The sequence below is a fragment of the Hippoglossus hippoglossus genome, chromosome 20, assembly GCF_009819705.1.
Source record: "Hippoglossus hippoglossus isolate fHipHip1 chromosome 20, fHipHip1.pri, whole genome shotgun sequence".
Lineage (NCBI taxonomy): Eukaryota > Metazoa > Chordata > Actinopteri > Pleuronectiformes > Pleuronectidae > Hippoglossus > Hippoglossus hippoglossus.
In genome coordinates, this window is record NC_047170.1 from 16,551,096 (window position 1) to 16,565,255 (window position 14,160).

Here is a 14,160-nt window from a genome sequence, read left to right on the forward strand (position 1 = left end):
TAAGGAAAGGAGCTTCAATGCTTCCCTTGGAAACACTGGACTATCCTTTCATGACAGGAGAAGAGATAATGCTGTCCCAGGATCCTTTGCGGAACGGGGCGTTGCAACAAAACAGTCAAGTGTTCGGGGCCCTGAGCTGAGAGAAGCCGTCCTTGAGACGGGCTGATCCACAACGAGGCCCCGTGTACATGGAAGTCCCTGAAATCCCCAAACTGAGAGGTGGCCCCTGAGACTGTCTGATCCACGGAAATGACAATTATGTGAGAACCCCCATACATTCATATGATCAGCTACAGGAGACTGAAACATGGTCAGAAGAAGCTACAAGCCAGGAGCTTTCTGCCAAATCGTAGAGGTATGGTTAAAGACAATAAGGTCCATCATTCATTGGATGGTAAGGTCCCTTGAAACACTATAAGAGAGACACTACAGTTGCAGCAGGACAGAACCACATAAATATAGTAACCGAGCAGCTGTTTTATTCTCCGCTGCACAGTACAAGCCATCTGCATTCAAGTAGATTAAAACCATCACTCAAACGCTTCCGTCCCGATCATCATCTTCACCTTGAAACCGTCATTCTCGGCTTATTTACGTCCACGCTGGCTTGTTTACCAGCCTCGGCCCTGCTTTTCGCCGTGCTCCAGATTTATTGAGACACTAACTCAGTCAGAGGTCACGATTGAGACAAGCAATTAGCTGGGCGCCGCTACTTCTGTGACCTTTCATGTCAAGTCGCTACAGCGGCAGAATACTGATAACGGCCCCCTGCTCGCAGAAGAAAAATCTATACTTCATCTTCAGGTTGCACTTCAGAGCTCGTACATGCAGAGGTGGACGAAATGCAGGAGACAGCTGACACCGTGACTCAGACTCAACATGATCTATGGGCTGCAGCTACAAAACAAACAGTGCACACATGTAGCATTTGTATATCATCAATGAACCATCTGCCTCCTCAAACGATATCTTGAACTAGATTGTCACTCAGTGGATCCCTTTTCTCTGCCAACGCTCCGCTTAAATCAAATCAATCCATATATCTGAGGCCACATTACTCAGCTTCACATTGGTAATAGCTAGTTTCGAGCCGTATTTGTGACAATGCAGCGGCTGGGAAACGCCCGCCCACCAAATAAAACTCAAGAAATCAAGGAAAACGTTGAAAAACACCACAGCTCACAATGTTATAGGTGAAATTTAAATTCCTGGATCCGACCCAAATACTTTATGGGTTTCTCCCAGACCTATATCACATCCTTCCACGTTTCAGAGGGAATCCATCCAGTAGTTTTTACATAATCCCTCTTACAAACAGGCTAGAATGACATCAGAAGAGCTCATACGTCCACCAAGGCCAAACAGTCCTCAATAAAATATTCAGAATTACATTTACAACATTGTTGAAACACCCCCGATCTCACAATGTTAATGACAGTGAAGCAAAATATCCAAGATCAGCCCCTGAGGGTTCTCCACAAAATGTCATTGATATCACACATGTAGCTCTTGTATCATATTATACTGTTGTAATCATATCATTGAATCACATAAATATTAAAGATCAACAAAATCCGTGCAGAATGAGATATTTAATAAGAACTCTTGCTGAGCTGTTTGCGAATCCCTCATTTACATTCTGTGACTGATTCTACATGAAATGTTAATGACTTCCGTGAAAACCACAGGTAACAAAAGTGTTGCAGGCAAAAAAGCTTTGATGGTTCCGAACAGCAGCTGCTTTCACACAAACCCTGACATGAAGAACATGAAAGAAAATCATGCGAAAACCTCGAATAACCTGATGAAACGAAACGAAAGATGCACATGGTTGAGGATTTAATATGATGGCAAACATATCAACACTGTCTGATGGAGATAAAACACATCAACATTAGTCAAAAGAAAACTACATGGTATTTCTTTTCTTAGCAGATGAATCATTTCATTCACTAATTCCATTTGCTTCAAATGTGAAGATTTTCTGGCTTTTTTCTTATGTTCTGATATTTGACAGTTAGGGGAATATTTATCTGGTTTTGGGCCGTTGACCTACAAAAAAACAGTTTGACGATAATCCATCTGGGCTCTGGGATTTTATTATGAGCATTTATTTCATTATTTTTCGGATCATTTAAAAACAAAACAAGTCATGAATTAATCAAGAAAATGATCATTAACTGCAGAACTAATAAAGCAAATATCTCTACAGGAACATTAAGTCCATGAAAATAAAATAAAATCCTATAATTCTGACACAATATCACTAATGATGATGCTCAGACTCGTTACGTGATTTCTTTGCACAGAAAACACTGGCTGATTAAATGAAAGACACATTTTTAACAACGTGCCATAGCTGCACCTCCTCTCTTTTCAGACTCAGCTGCAGAGTCCGTGTCTTGGCCTGAAAAGTCCAATTTCACTGGAAGTAAACCAGCAGCTCCTCTGAGACCTGACTTCAAAATGTGAAAATGAGCAAAGAGAAGCGGTTCAACCCTTTCATGAATGTAATTCATCACAGTCCTTTTCTCCGGGTGCATTACAGCTGAGAGAAAAGCTGAGCAGCATTGTCCACATTTACAGATTCCTTTGGCGGCTCCCTGACGACCTGAAGAGACAAAGACAAGAACGTAGGATATGTAACGTCGGTTGCTAAGGGTCTCAATACCTAGTTTGATGATGTTGTGAAGCAGCGTGGGATCATGGCAGTTGTTGTGTTCACCACCAAGATGAGGTCCTGGTTAAAGTTTTATTTACGTTACAGAGCAAACAGCAATCAATCATGAACCAATACAAACAGTGGGATTTGGGGATTTCTCTGGGTTTGAACACTGTCCCTCAGTCAATAAAATATAAACGAATAGAAGTATTTTTATTTACTTTAATTATGCCAAGAGAGTAAAGTTTCAAATGCCCAGTCTCCTCCTCCTACCTGTGTTTGTTTCTTCGGTTCGGGAGCAACAGGCTTGGAAACACTCTGAACGTCCTTCTGGACTTCTGTAAACATTTGATCGAGGCTCTCCACCTTCTCATTTTTCACCGCATTGATCTGTGAAAGTCACAAAAGATGCTGGAGCAGGTGCAACAAACACAACAGAGCACAAACTGTTCATAAAGAAAACAAGAGCAGAGGAGAGCTCTTACGTGTTTGAGTGTCGTCGTGACGGGTTTGGTTTTGTTCTTGTTCTTCGGCTGTTTCTTCGCCACTCGAAAGACGTTCTTCTGTTTCTTCCCTTTTGGTTTATTCTTCCCCATGTTTCCTGGAGAGAGAACAAAAGTCAATACAGACGTATTCATGAGACGTAATGTCATTGAGGCTTGATATTTTACGGTTTAACCACACACTTTATGAGAAACACAGCAACATACAATTATACAGAGCTTGAATAAAGAGAATAAAAATATTTTCCTTTGCATCTATTCTTTGTTTATTTTGAAAAATAAAAGTTTTCATATCTTCAAACCAACACAGATTCTGATGTCAGTGAAAGGCTCATATCAGCCTCTACTCTTCATGCTAGAAACTCTTTCAAACTGAACATGGCAAAAAGCCTCAGATGTTGGATGAATACGAAGTGAAAACTTGAGGACAAACAAACTGTTGCAGACTTTTTTTCGTATTTTCTTGCACGATGACGTCCAGACTGTTACCAGGAGTTTGCAACACAAACAAACGGCCTTGAGGGCAAAGAAAAGGGATATTTTTGTTTCAAGGGTAAGAAAGAAAGAGAAAGAAATAAAGTCTTCAAGTAGGGAAGCCGCCTGCTCAGGAGACTTTCCTGCCTTCCACTCCTGTCAGCCCACAACAAGGTGAAGCTGTAAGTCAGCGTGAAGGAACCGAGAGTGCAGAGGAGAAACACGAGTGTCTGGAGTAAAGACGATGAATCACACATCCTGATTCAAGCTTTGAGAAGCTGGTGGCAGAGTTTGGTGTGTGAGCAACTTCAATCCAACATCTTTTCTTGGTGTATTTCAGCAAAGTACTAGTGCTTGTAGTCGTAGATAATAACTGGTGATTCATTTAAAAAGGGCTGGTGGCAATTTCTAAAAAATTAAAAACTCTTAAGAAGGGCATCTGCCAAAAAAGATCCTGCACTACTCGTAATATTTGCATCAATGATTAACTATAGGTCACTTTATACATGCAAAAGGAAATGTAATTAAATTAAAGAAAATGTTCTTTACATTCAGGGAAAGTAGCCTTTCTATATTTTACAATTAAAACCCATATCAACTTAACATCTGAATATAAATAGTTGTTCTCCTCCTTCCTTCTTCATGTATCTCTCCTTCCAGAAAGTTAACTATCAGTCTGTTTATTCTGTCCCACTGTAGTTAACTGTAAGTTAGTGTCTTTTTGTCTTTTGCATGTATAACCTGTATATTTCACCTGACATTGAAATAAAGAAGAAACGTGTTATGTTTCAGAATAAATAAAGAGAAAACATGTCAAGACTGCATTGGTTAAAAAGTGCATTAAAAACAATTAATAGAACATCATCCATTTACCTAAAGTTAAATATGAATATGACCAAAACACTAAAAACAGCCCAGATGTAAACACGTTTGTATAGTTTGTATTTTCTTCAGTTTTCTAATGAAGTTACTGAAACGTCTTGTTAACGCGACGAGACGAATCTAATTCATTTTTGAACAACAGACGTAAAAGAAACTTAAAAACAAACCTGCTCGTGAACAGTTCGTGTTTTTATCCTCATGTGCGACACACGTTTCCGCAATGTGACGTCACTGGCGCGCGACAACCGACGTACGTTGATCGCGTCACATTTCTTACCATACATTTTATTATAATTGGGCTGAAATATTTATATATCACACGTATTGTTAATTTTAATTTATGTAGGAATATGTGGAAAAAAGCACAAAATAACATTCAGTATTTTAAAAAGGTGATTTGTAGCGGAAGTGCCTTTAAAAACTAATACAAATTTTACAGTATGGGATAATTATTTTTTAAATCTATTTATCAGACACTTTGTTCAATAAAACTAAATATAAAACAATATATTACCAGATTAGTTCGATTATTTATTATTAAAATGAAAATAAAACTTCAGTTTTTGATGCGTAACCTTCACAATAAAAGCACAAAGGTTTAGATCCATTGTATATTTTACTTAACAGATTCAATAATGATGCAGAATGTTATAAACACACTTGGTGACATATTTTGTGCAAATTATCCTGTAGATTGTGTATTGAAGTCTTTGTATGTTTTAACATTTTAATGATAAAGATCCTTGCAGAACCCTAACCCTGCAGATTCACTTAATTGGATTAAGATTTGATTATTGTTTATTTTAATGTGTTTGATTTTACATCAACACCAAAAGAAAAAACGACCAAAAAAGTAAAATCTTCTGCAAAAGCCCTTTTATGATTGTAATTTACCACAATCCTTGTAGTCCCATCAACCAACAGCAGGTGGCACCGTAGCACCATTGGTTCCTTTCAGCCTGTGTCTGTTTGCAATGGGGATACGTTATTATGTCATTCTAGTCTGAGCACTGAGATCTAATCAGACTGTTCAGGAGCCTTTAGAGACTTTTAGACTCGTCCCTCAACAAGATGATCAGCTGCTTCTGTCTGATATTAGTCTTTTCTATGTGTTACAGCAGCAGGTGCAGTTTCCTAACAACACCATTTACAACACCTTTTAAAAATAGACTCCCTTTAAAAACTTTTAAAAAAGAATACGATGACTGCGATGATTGAAACTCTCCTGAACTTCAGCAGACTATTTTTATAATGCATGTTGATGGATGTGCATGTGTCCCCGTTTCTGTGTCCCCGTTTCTTTGTCACTGCACATACTTTTGAAAATGATGCACTTTGCACCGGCTGCAGACAAATCAGGGTCATTGTGGTTTATGTTCTCAGGGTTTCTATACCTTGTTTTTGCGGAATGAAAACTGTTCTGAGATATCTTAATTTAAACTTGACTTGACTTGACCTTTGCTGATTTGTGCAGGGACCAAATATCTTTAAGACTTTCTTTAAACAATGTGTTTTCTTTCTGCAGGTTTTTCATCAAATATAGTTCAGAAAGGTTTTCACACGAACACACTTCTGATTTGTGGCATCATCAGACAATAGTTTAATATTGTCTATATGTGTGCTTTTGTGGTGAACCCTGAAAAAAGCATTGAGCAAGGCACACAGTGAATTTTAATTTATGTAAAGTCGTTGGATCAACTCCCTACAGGTGCAATGAAGCCAAACATTAACTCTAGCATACCTGTGACACAAATAGACTCAAGTAAACGTTCTGTCCCTGGGCCATCAAACGTCTAAACTCATATGATATGATGACATAACATAGTTTTCAGGTGCAATATTCACTGTGCAACAACAAATTGTTTTCTGTTTCAAAGTATAAGTCTTGTATTTATTGGTTGTGTTGGATTTTAAACTTGTTTTTATAAATTTGCATCATTTTAGAACATACGACAAGATGGTGAATATCCCTTGTGTATGTTGCCAAGCAGCAGTAGATGTTTGGCCTCTGAGGCAGAAGCACCACAGGTTGTGTGTCCCTAACATCTTAAGTCCCAGTTGGGATCTGGAAGGACGTCATCGGTTGCTCTTAGCAGGAAGCTGATCCTGCTTGCTTCCATTCCCCCACAGGTACTTTCAGCTGATCTTCCTTTTTCTCTATGCTCTCCCATTTTATCCACTTCCCCTGTCTTGCTTGAGTGACAGCCTTCACGCATCTCGCTGCCTCCTCCTGACCCAGGACTTCTAGGACTACAAACTCCCACCGCTCTGAAGGAGTTGCCCATCTGTGCATACAGGCCGATGTTGCTCAGACATCTTGGGAATCCTAACCACTTTCTCAAGTTGATCATGTTCTCAACTCTTGTGAGTGGAACGCCGACCACTGTAAGTGGTCACATCAGTCGGGGTAACAGGCTAACAGAGCTTTAGCTTGCTCTGGAACGTTCCAGAGCAAGCTAAAGCTCTGTTAGCCTGATGTTCTTAAGGTTGCTGCTGATTTCCTGCTTCAGTTGCTGGACCTGTTCACAGTCTTTGAGGTTTGAGTATTGACGGGTGGCACCAATGTCAAGGCTGCCGTCTACAGTTTTGGTGCACCGTTCCTGGAGCTACTATACCAGGTTGATGCGTGGAGTGGACGGAGCAATTCAAAAAATGTATCTAAATGCAAAGTCAGGCTTGCATCATCTTCTTCTTTGTTCAGTCTGAACAAAGAAGATACATTTTTTGAATTGCTCCGTCCACTCCACGCATCAACCGGGTGGGTGGCAACCAACATCAAGGTGCATTACCACCATCAACTGGTGCACCACTTCCTGGAGGTACTGCTATACCAGGTTTGATACACATCTTCTTCCACGCTCCTATTCCCAAAACCCCTTTGGGCCTCTTTCAGATTGGGAATAAGGGGTTGGACGCCTTTGGTACTTGGGAATAGGGGCTCGGGAATAGGGGCAACTTCCAAGGCTTTTAATAGGAACACGGTTCTCCTCTGATCAAGTCTAGAAGCATCTCCATCAAAGGTAAAAGGTCAGATCATAGGCTATAGAAGCATCTCCATCAAAGGTAAAAGGTCAGCTCATAGCCTATGATCTGACCTTTTACCTTTGATGACTAATAATATAGGTACCACCTTTGTACTGCTTTCTCTTTGTACAAAGGGAATAAAGGCATTCTGTTCTTCTAAGATTTAACTATACCAGGCATATCACGCAGATCAAGCAGGTCCGGTTGATGTCAATACATTCTGTTCCTTCACAGTCACCACTGCAGCCTTCTTGTTGCATAATTCCGTTATTTCCTATTTCCTATAGGCGAGTTTAACCCGTTATCAGAGAGGTGCAGAGTCGCTCAGTGTGTAGACGGACTGAACACAGCTCGTCAATTGAGAGAGAGAGAGAGAGAGAGAGAGCGGGAGAGAAAGAGAGAGACTCATTGATCCACTGCTGCTGCTGCTGCGCATCGAAACTCCTCCCGGTCATTGGCCCACACCAGCCCGACAGACGCTCACAGGGGACCGTATAAAAGCAGTGCCGCTGTCAGGTGGAGGACACTGAGGAAACTCGCATCACTCACGGATTACAGCTCCGCATTTACTCTCACATTCAAAGTCTCACCATGTCTTGGGGATACGCAGCAGACAACGGTGAGGCACGACTCCTACACGCTGTATTTACTGTAGACATGACTGTGTACAACCAGTCACACCAGCAGGCAATTCGCAGAATGAATGGAAGGAGGACGGTGCATTCACGGGTCACTGCAGAGATTTGCCATTGTGCGCGTTTTTTGGGGGGGGGGGGGGGGATTTTTACGCACATCCCCAGATGCGCAATTTAAACCCACATACCAACACTAATATTCCAACCTCATGATAATAATAATAATAACATCATTATCTCATTTTAGGACCCGACAAATGGGCTGATAACTTCCCTGTGGCCAATGGCCCCCGCCAGTCTCCCATTGACATCTTACCTGGGGACGCGTCCTTCGACGGAGGACTGAAGCCGCTCAGCCTGAAGTACGACCCCTCCAACTGCCAGGAGATTCTCAACAACGGACATTCCTTCCAAGTGACCTTCGTAGATGACACCGACAGCTCAAGTGAGTGTGTGGTATTAATATTGAATGAATGCAGCTTCATATCACCTTTCCCAGTAATAAGAAATGTTAATAATTCGCCTTATCCTGGAGAAAAACACGTTTCTACACATTTATATTTTTAATATTTGAGTTGTATGATTATTGGACTCAAAGAAATGCAGCCAGTCTGTGGTGATGATTTACAAGATGCATATAAATGCAGCATTCAGCTTCAGTGCATGGCTGCTGCAGCATGAAGAATCAAACATGTTAATATTATGAGTCATGCGCCCTCCAAGGCTCTTGGTTCCACTGAACTGGTTTTTATTACATATTTAGTTTTGTTTTTTAAAATTTTGAATTAAAATGCATGAAAAGGCTGCAGGAGCCTCATTCAAATGCCAGCCATTGTGCACCGTGCATGCAGATACTAATTGAATTGGGTAATGTAACCCCTGGTAAACCTTTCCCACGCCAGCTCCTTTCTGCTGGCAGGGAGGTCAAAAGCGAGAAAAAACGAAGGTTACACTGCAAATAAAGCCACACTGGGTTAACTATGAATGTGCCAAGTGTACATGGAATGTGTGTAGCTGCCAGAATAAGACTCTTTGTCCCCCCCCCCCCCCCCCCCCCCCATCCTTTTAACTACAGATAGCAGATTGTCTCTTTTGGGATTAAAGTCAATGCAACCAAAAGAGAAAAAGGGGGTGGGGGAGAAATCTACATTTGTTTGAGATTATTTTTCATGTTTAGGATTTTGTATTAGTTGTTCTAAGCTGCTCAGATTTAGGACAAAGAAGAATATGGTTACACAATCAACAAAACCACGTGGCCACACAACGAGATGAGCAAAACAAAGCAAAAACACGCTCCTGCAAATCTAAGCTTAATGAATCTCTGAAGCCTTCTCGTGCTCTTATTTTCCACCCTGCCCTTCTAAATAAAGGTCTAGCAAAGTGTGTGTGTCATCATCACACATCCAGTCATGCATCATGTGTGCACCGCGGAAAATATTGTTTGCATGTATTGTCCAGTCATGTAAAATACTCCCTCGCATTAATGTGCCTCGAGATCAGTTCTGCGCCTCCTTATCATTGGAGGACAAAGACAAAAACAAATCCTGCTCAGGGCCGTGTGTGTGCGTGTTAACATCGCACCAGAAATAGAATGATATGTACAGGATTATCTGCTACTGTGTCCAGCGCTGTGTAATCTGTGAATAGACAGATTGTGTAACACTGGCATCAACAATACCTGGACATCATTTCAGACTCTGTGCCTACACAAAGGGAAGTGAGGCGGCTCCCATGAAACAGGAAGTCTGCCATGGTCAATGTGTGTGTGTTCTCACTTCATCTTTTATTCCTTGTATTCTCATATTTTCTGTTCAGGAAGATATTTCCTTCCAAGGAGGAGGTACTGAGTAACGGTGTTGCTCACACAGTCGACTGCAGCGCTGCCCACGCTCAGCTCATGGAAAGATTCATAATTTTTCTCTCGCTCTCTTTCTGCAGCTCTGAAAGATGGGCCGATCTCAGGCGTCTACAGGCTCAAGCAGTTTCATTTCCACTGGGGAGCTTGTGATGAGAGGGGCTCTGAGCACACAGTGGCCGGGACCATGTATCCTGCCGAGGTGAGGAGGAGGCTCATGTCTCGAGAACAAAGGAGATTAAGGCTTGAATCCTACTGGCTGGAGAAAAGGCCTCAAATGGTTCTCCAGTTAGAGTAGAGAGGACATTTCTTTTCTTTTGAGAGAATTTACCATTTATTTTGCTTATGTGTTGTTTTTTTTTACACTAATTATACCTCAACCAATAACATTATAAATTTGCAATATTTGCAAATATGTAATTAATGTCCCGAAATCATTTTTAAACAAATATTTCGCAAACAGAAATCTATGAAATTTGACAAACCCATCAATTTTTTTTCAGCTCAATATGTCAATATGATTATTTTTGTTTTATCCATGCATTTATTTATCGTCTCATCCATTCCTTTCTTCCCAGCTGCATCTCGTGCACTGGAACACCAAATACGCGAGCTTTGGAGAAGCCGCTAGCAAACCTGATGGACTCGCTGTCGTCGGAGTTTTCCTCAAAGTCAGTCAAAACATTCACGCATTTATTGATTTTGATGTACTGCCTTTCATCACAGTGTAGATAATTTAATTACCACAATATAATACTGTTTTCTGATGATTGTTGCTTTTTCCAGATTGGGTCTGAGAATGCCAACCTCCAGAAGGTTCTTGACGCCTTTAGTTCCATCCAGGCCAAAGTATGTTTCTATGAAAATAACATATTCTCATCCATGTTATTTATAAGACATGTGACTGACCTCTTCTTCTTCACCTTCTGTTTCATCCTCAGGGCAAGCAGACCACCTTCGCTGACTTCGACCCCTCCACCCTGCTCCCCGGTTGCCTGGACTACTGGACGTACGACGGCTCTCTGACCACTCCCCCTCTGCTGGAGAGCGTCACCTGGATTGTCTGCAAGGAGCCAATCGGCATCAGCGTCGAGCAGGTATGCCCATCTGGCGGTGCAGCGAAGGGATTGGCTGTGTGCCCACGGTCTAGAATAGCTCCATCTGCAAATCCTCCGCCATCTGAATCAAGGGTTTAATTGTTCAGCTGAAACGTCTGTGATGGTGGGAAAGAAAATACAGGGGGTTTTATTTCACTTTCAGAATGACCACCATAGAAACTAAAGTAATCACATAGGCTGGTGATGTTTTCTCACGGCTGTATGAACAGGAAACGTCCCAGACATGCATCACATTCTGTAGGTGAAAAGATGTACCCACAGATAAATACGCTCAGTATACTGGTACATTAATCCTGTATTTCCTCCTAAATATTACACCTACTCATGTATGTGACTTGAAACCACTCGGTCATTTAAAGTAACAACCTCTCCAGTCAGGTTTGTCCTTGTGGTCGGAAAGTTTCCGCCCCTGCCCGGTCAAATGTTTGTTTCATGGCAGCGAGTGGGCGTCTCTGGGGTAAACACGAGGAACACACACATCTTTCAGACCTGGTGCCATATTAAGCCGGTCAAGCGAGAGGTCAAACATTAACGGCAGAATGTGTCAGTAATTGTGAGAGGAAACACCCCCCATTTCTCACTGAGTAGCCTTTAGTGTATTTAAGTGTCTTAAAACCAAACTTACCAAAAAGAAATTGCTTTAGAAAAAGCATCAGTGAATAGATTATATGAATTTTGTAAAATGATCTTTAAGAAAAGAAACTGATTCAACGTATACTCTGACTTCGTAGTTGGGTCCATGTCCCATCAATTAACACGGAGGAGGCGGGGTTTAAAACCTATGCAATCATGTTTTCTAATTTTCAAATTGCTACGTATAAATTTGACTACAATTATTTGGAGAAATGTTTATTTGCGTTCTTAGTATTTTATCTTTTATCTGATAATATAAACCTTGAGCTTAAGTATCAATAATACAGCTGTCGAACGTTGGTTGTGGATTTGTTCTGATGACTCCGAGCTGTGTGAGTGACAGTCACAGGAGGTCCCCAGGAATGACTAAAGCCTCGTCTGTCTTCTCCTGTCCACAGATGGCCAAATTCCGCAGCCTGCTCTTCTCCGCTGAGGGTGAGGCCGAGTGCTGCATGGTGGACAACTACCGCCCTCCCCAGCCGCTCAAGGGTCGCGCTGTCCGTGCTTCCTTCAAATAAAGCCCCCTCCCCCCCCCAGTTGCCCTTTCGTGCCCCTCTCCCTCCCCTCCCCCTCCCCTCCCCCTCCCTTTAGTCAGAGTTACCTCTGGATGCAGTGAGCCACAAAGCACACATATCTCTCTCCGTCCCTTTTTTGAAAAGTGAATTTCCTGTGGCCCAGCTGCTTTCGGTGCTGGGGCCGGTCTAGCCGTGAGTTCGAGCCCCTGGAGGATTTGCGTCTCTGTTTGTGTGATAAGCCAGTGAAGACACCCTGTCGTAATTTATGAAGACAAGCACCTCATGGTGGAGGCCTCGCGTTTACCAGGATTTTTCATCTGGTGCCAATGTTTTTGTGTATGAGGTTTATATGTGTCACGCACAACAAAGATGCAATGTAAAGTCCGAATTGTGCTCTGGAGCCACTTGGAAGCAGAAAGCAGGAGCTCGTTGCAGTGGCCAGGGAGGATGAAAGTATCTCACCATCTGTGAGGAGGAGGGTGAGGTGCAGATAAGCACACACACTCCCGCTGGCAGTCCGTCTGTAATCTGACGGACTGCCAGCTTCTGCATCACAGCAGCTTAATAAAACACTGCTCCCGCCTCCATCATGACCGATTGACGCAGAAAATCCCCCTCTGGCCCATTGCACGTGCAGCCTCATGCAGACACGCTGCCTATAGGCACTGACCTGCTTATTGATTCCAACCCAGGCTACAGAGGACACAAGGACAGACCAGTTTGAGCTACTGACAACGGCGTATTTCTTTCACTGCTCTAATCTCTAAATCTATCACGTATGTGTCATCCCATGTTGTGTTTTTAATATGATGTTGTTTTAGCCTGAAAGGTCTTTCAAAATAAGTCTTAAAGTATTTTTACTAAATGATGTTCTCTGCAACCAAAAGCCCTTTGCATTTTTAATGCTCTATAATATAACACTATAGAGGATTGACCCTCCCTTTTTAAAAATGTAACATGCAAAAACAAAATTCCCTTTTTCATGCTAATGCTTAAAACGCACAGTTGCCATGTGGGCAACGCCATAGAGGCTAACGCACAAAGCCAAGGAAGGAATCGCCCTTGCCGAGGCAGCCAAGGAAGAAAGGAACCTGCCAACAGATTAAAGTGTCAGCCTGGTGTCAGGCCTCGTTTGTAGGAGAATCATTAACGATAGCCTCCCTTCGACATCGGGACCTCGAGGTTTCTGAAACACTGAAGACAAAGATGATGTACTTCGAGAAAGATTGTAATTTGTGTTTAACAAGGAAAAAGCCTTATGCCAATCTCTGTTCGGGCCATCCCAGGAGTATGTGTTGTTTGTTTTTGGAAGTGGACGTTTTACTAGTTGAATAAATATATTTTATGACTAACTTGTGTTTTCTGTGTTCATTCATGTTATTTCCATCGTTATCATTTTGAGTATTTCGTTTTGTTCATCAGACAGTAACCAGTAACCGTCAACACTGGAGCCAGTGAAAGCAGCATAATATACCATCTCACTTTAAATGTTGGTGAAAAAATCATTGAGATATTAATATTCATGCTTTGCTCTATCATGGATTACTGTGGTTTGGTCAGAGCATCCTTTACCGGCTGCAGCATAAAAGTTTTGAAATACATCAATAATATATAGGCTATATACATTACAATGCATGATGAGCACCTTTATTTTAGAATCTAAGAGCTATATTTTAACTGCACTTCTTTTACTTAGTAAATTTTGAGTGCTACTTTTACAGAAACACTTTCTACACCAACATTAGTACGTAGCCTACATGTGTGTACTCGCAGGGTTTCAACCTTTCTCACTGAAAACAAGAGCAACATGTTAGTGGATGTTAGAACAACACGTGTTTCACAGAGGACAAAAAAAAAAC

General features: G+C 41.6%; 2 protein-coding genes across 4 annotated transcripts; one reads left to right on the plus strand and one right to left on the minus strand.

Annotated features, from left to right (window-relative positions):
- Positions 1-2,079: 2,079 nt before the first annotated feature.
- On the minus strand, positions 2,080-4,764 carry rbis (ribosomal biogenesis factor). 3 transcript variants are annotated; one of them, XM_034572844.1, is made up of 4 exons: positions 4,689-4,764; positions 3,148-3,263; positions 2,936-3,052; positions 2,080-2,611 (listed from the first exon to the last, which is right to left on the minus strand). In XM_034572844.1, exons 2-4 carry the CDS (start codon positions 3,256-3,258, stop codon positions 2,543-2,545), a joined length of 297 nt encoding a protein of 98 aa, XP_034428735.1. In that variant the 5' UTR covers positions 3,259-3,263; positions 4,689-4,764; the 3' UTR covers positions 2,080-2,542. The 3 variants fall into 3 exon arrangements, with proteins under 3 accessions (XP_034428735.1, XP_034428736.1, XP_034428738.1); XM_034572845.1 differs by having other exon boundaries at positions 3,148-3,266; positions 4,689-4,747; XM_034572847.1 differs by having other exon boundaries at positions 3,148-3,275; positions 4,689-4,742.
- A 3,072-nt stretch (positions 4,765-7,836) lies between these two features.
- Positions 7,837-13,653, plus strand: LOC117753840 (carbonic anhydrase 1). The gene is made up of 7 exons (XM_034572277.1): positions 7,837-8,164; positions 8,428-8,625; positions 10,119-10,237; positions 10,614-10,706; positions 10,822-10,884; positions 10,977-11,132; positions 12,185-13,653. Exons 1-7 carry the CDS (start codon positions 8,137-8,139, stop codon positions 12,302-12,304), a joined length of 777 nt encoding a protein of 258 aa, XP_034428168.1. The 5' UTR covers positions 7,837-8,136; the 3' UTR covers positions 12,305-13,653.
- Positions 13,654-14,160: the final 507 nt, after the last annotated feature.

Coding starts and splice junctions, on each gene's coding strand:
- rbis (XM_034572844.1), bottom strand. CDS start 3,258: ATGGGGAAGAATAAACCAAAAGGGAAGAAACAGAAGAACGTCTTTCGA. Junction 3,053..3,147: donor TCACGACGACACTCAAACAC/GTAAGAGCTCTC, acceptor TGACTTTCACAG/ATCAATGCGGTGAAAAATGA. Junction 2,612..2,935: donor AACCGAAGAAACAAACACAG/GTAGGAGGAGGA, acceptor TTGTCTCTTCAG/GTCGTCAGGGAGCCGCCAAA.
- LOC117753840 (XM_034572277.1), top strand. CDS start 8,137: ATGTCTTGGGGATACGCAGCAGACAACG. Junction 10,885..10,976: donor TTAGTTCCATCCAGGCCAAA/GTATGTTTCTAT, acceptor TTTCATCCTCAG/GGCAAGCAGACCACCTTCGC. Junction 11,133..12,184: donor TCGGCATCAGCGTCGAGCAG/GTATGCCCATCT, acceptor TCCTGTCCACAG/ATGGCCAAATTCCGCAGCCT.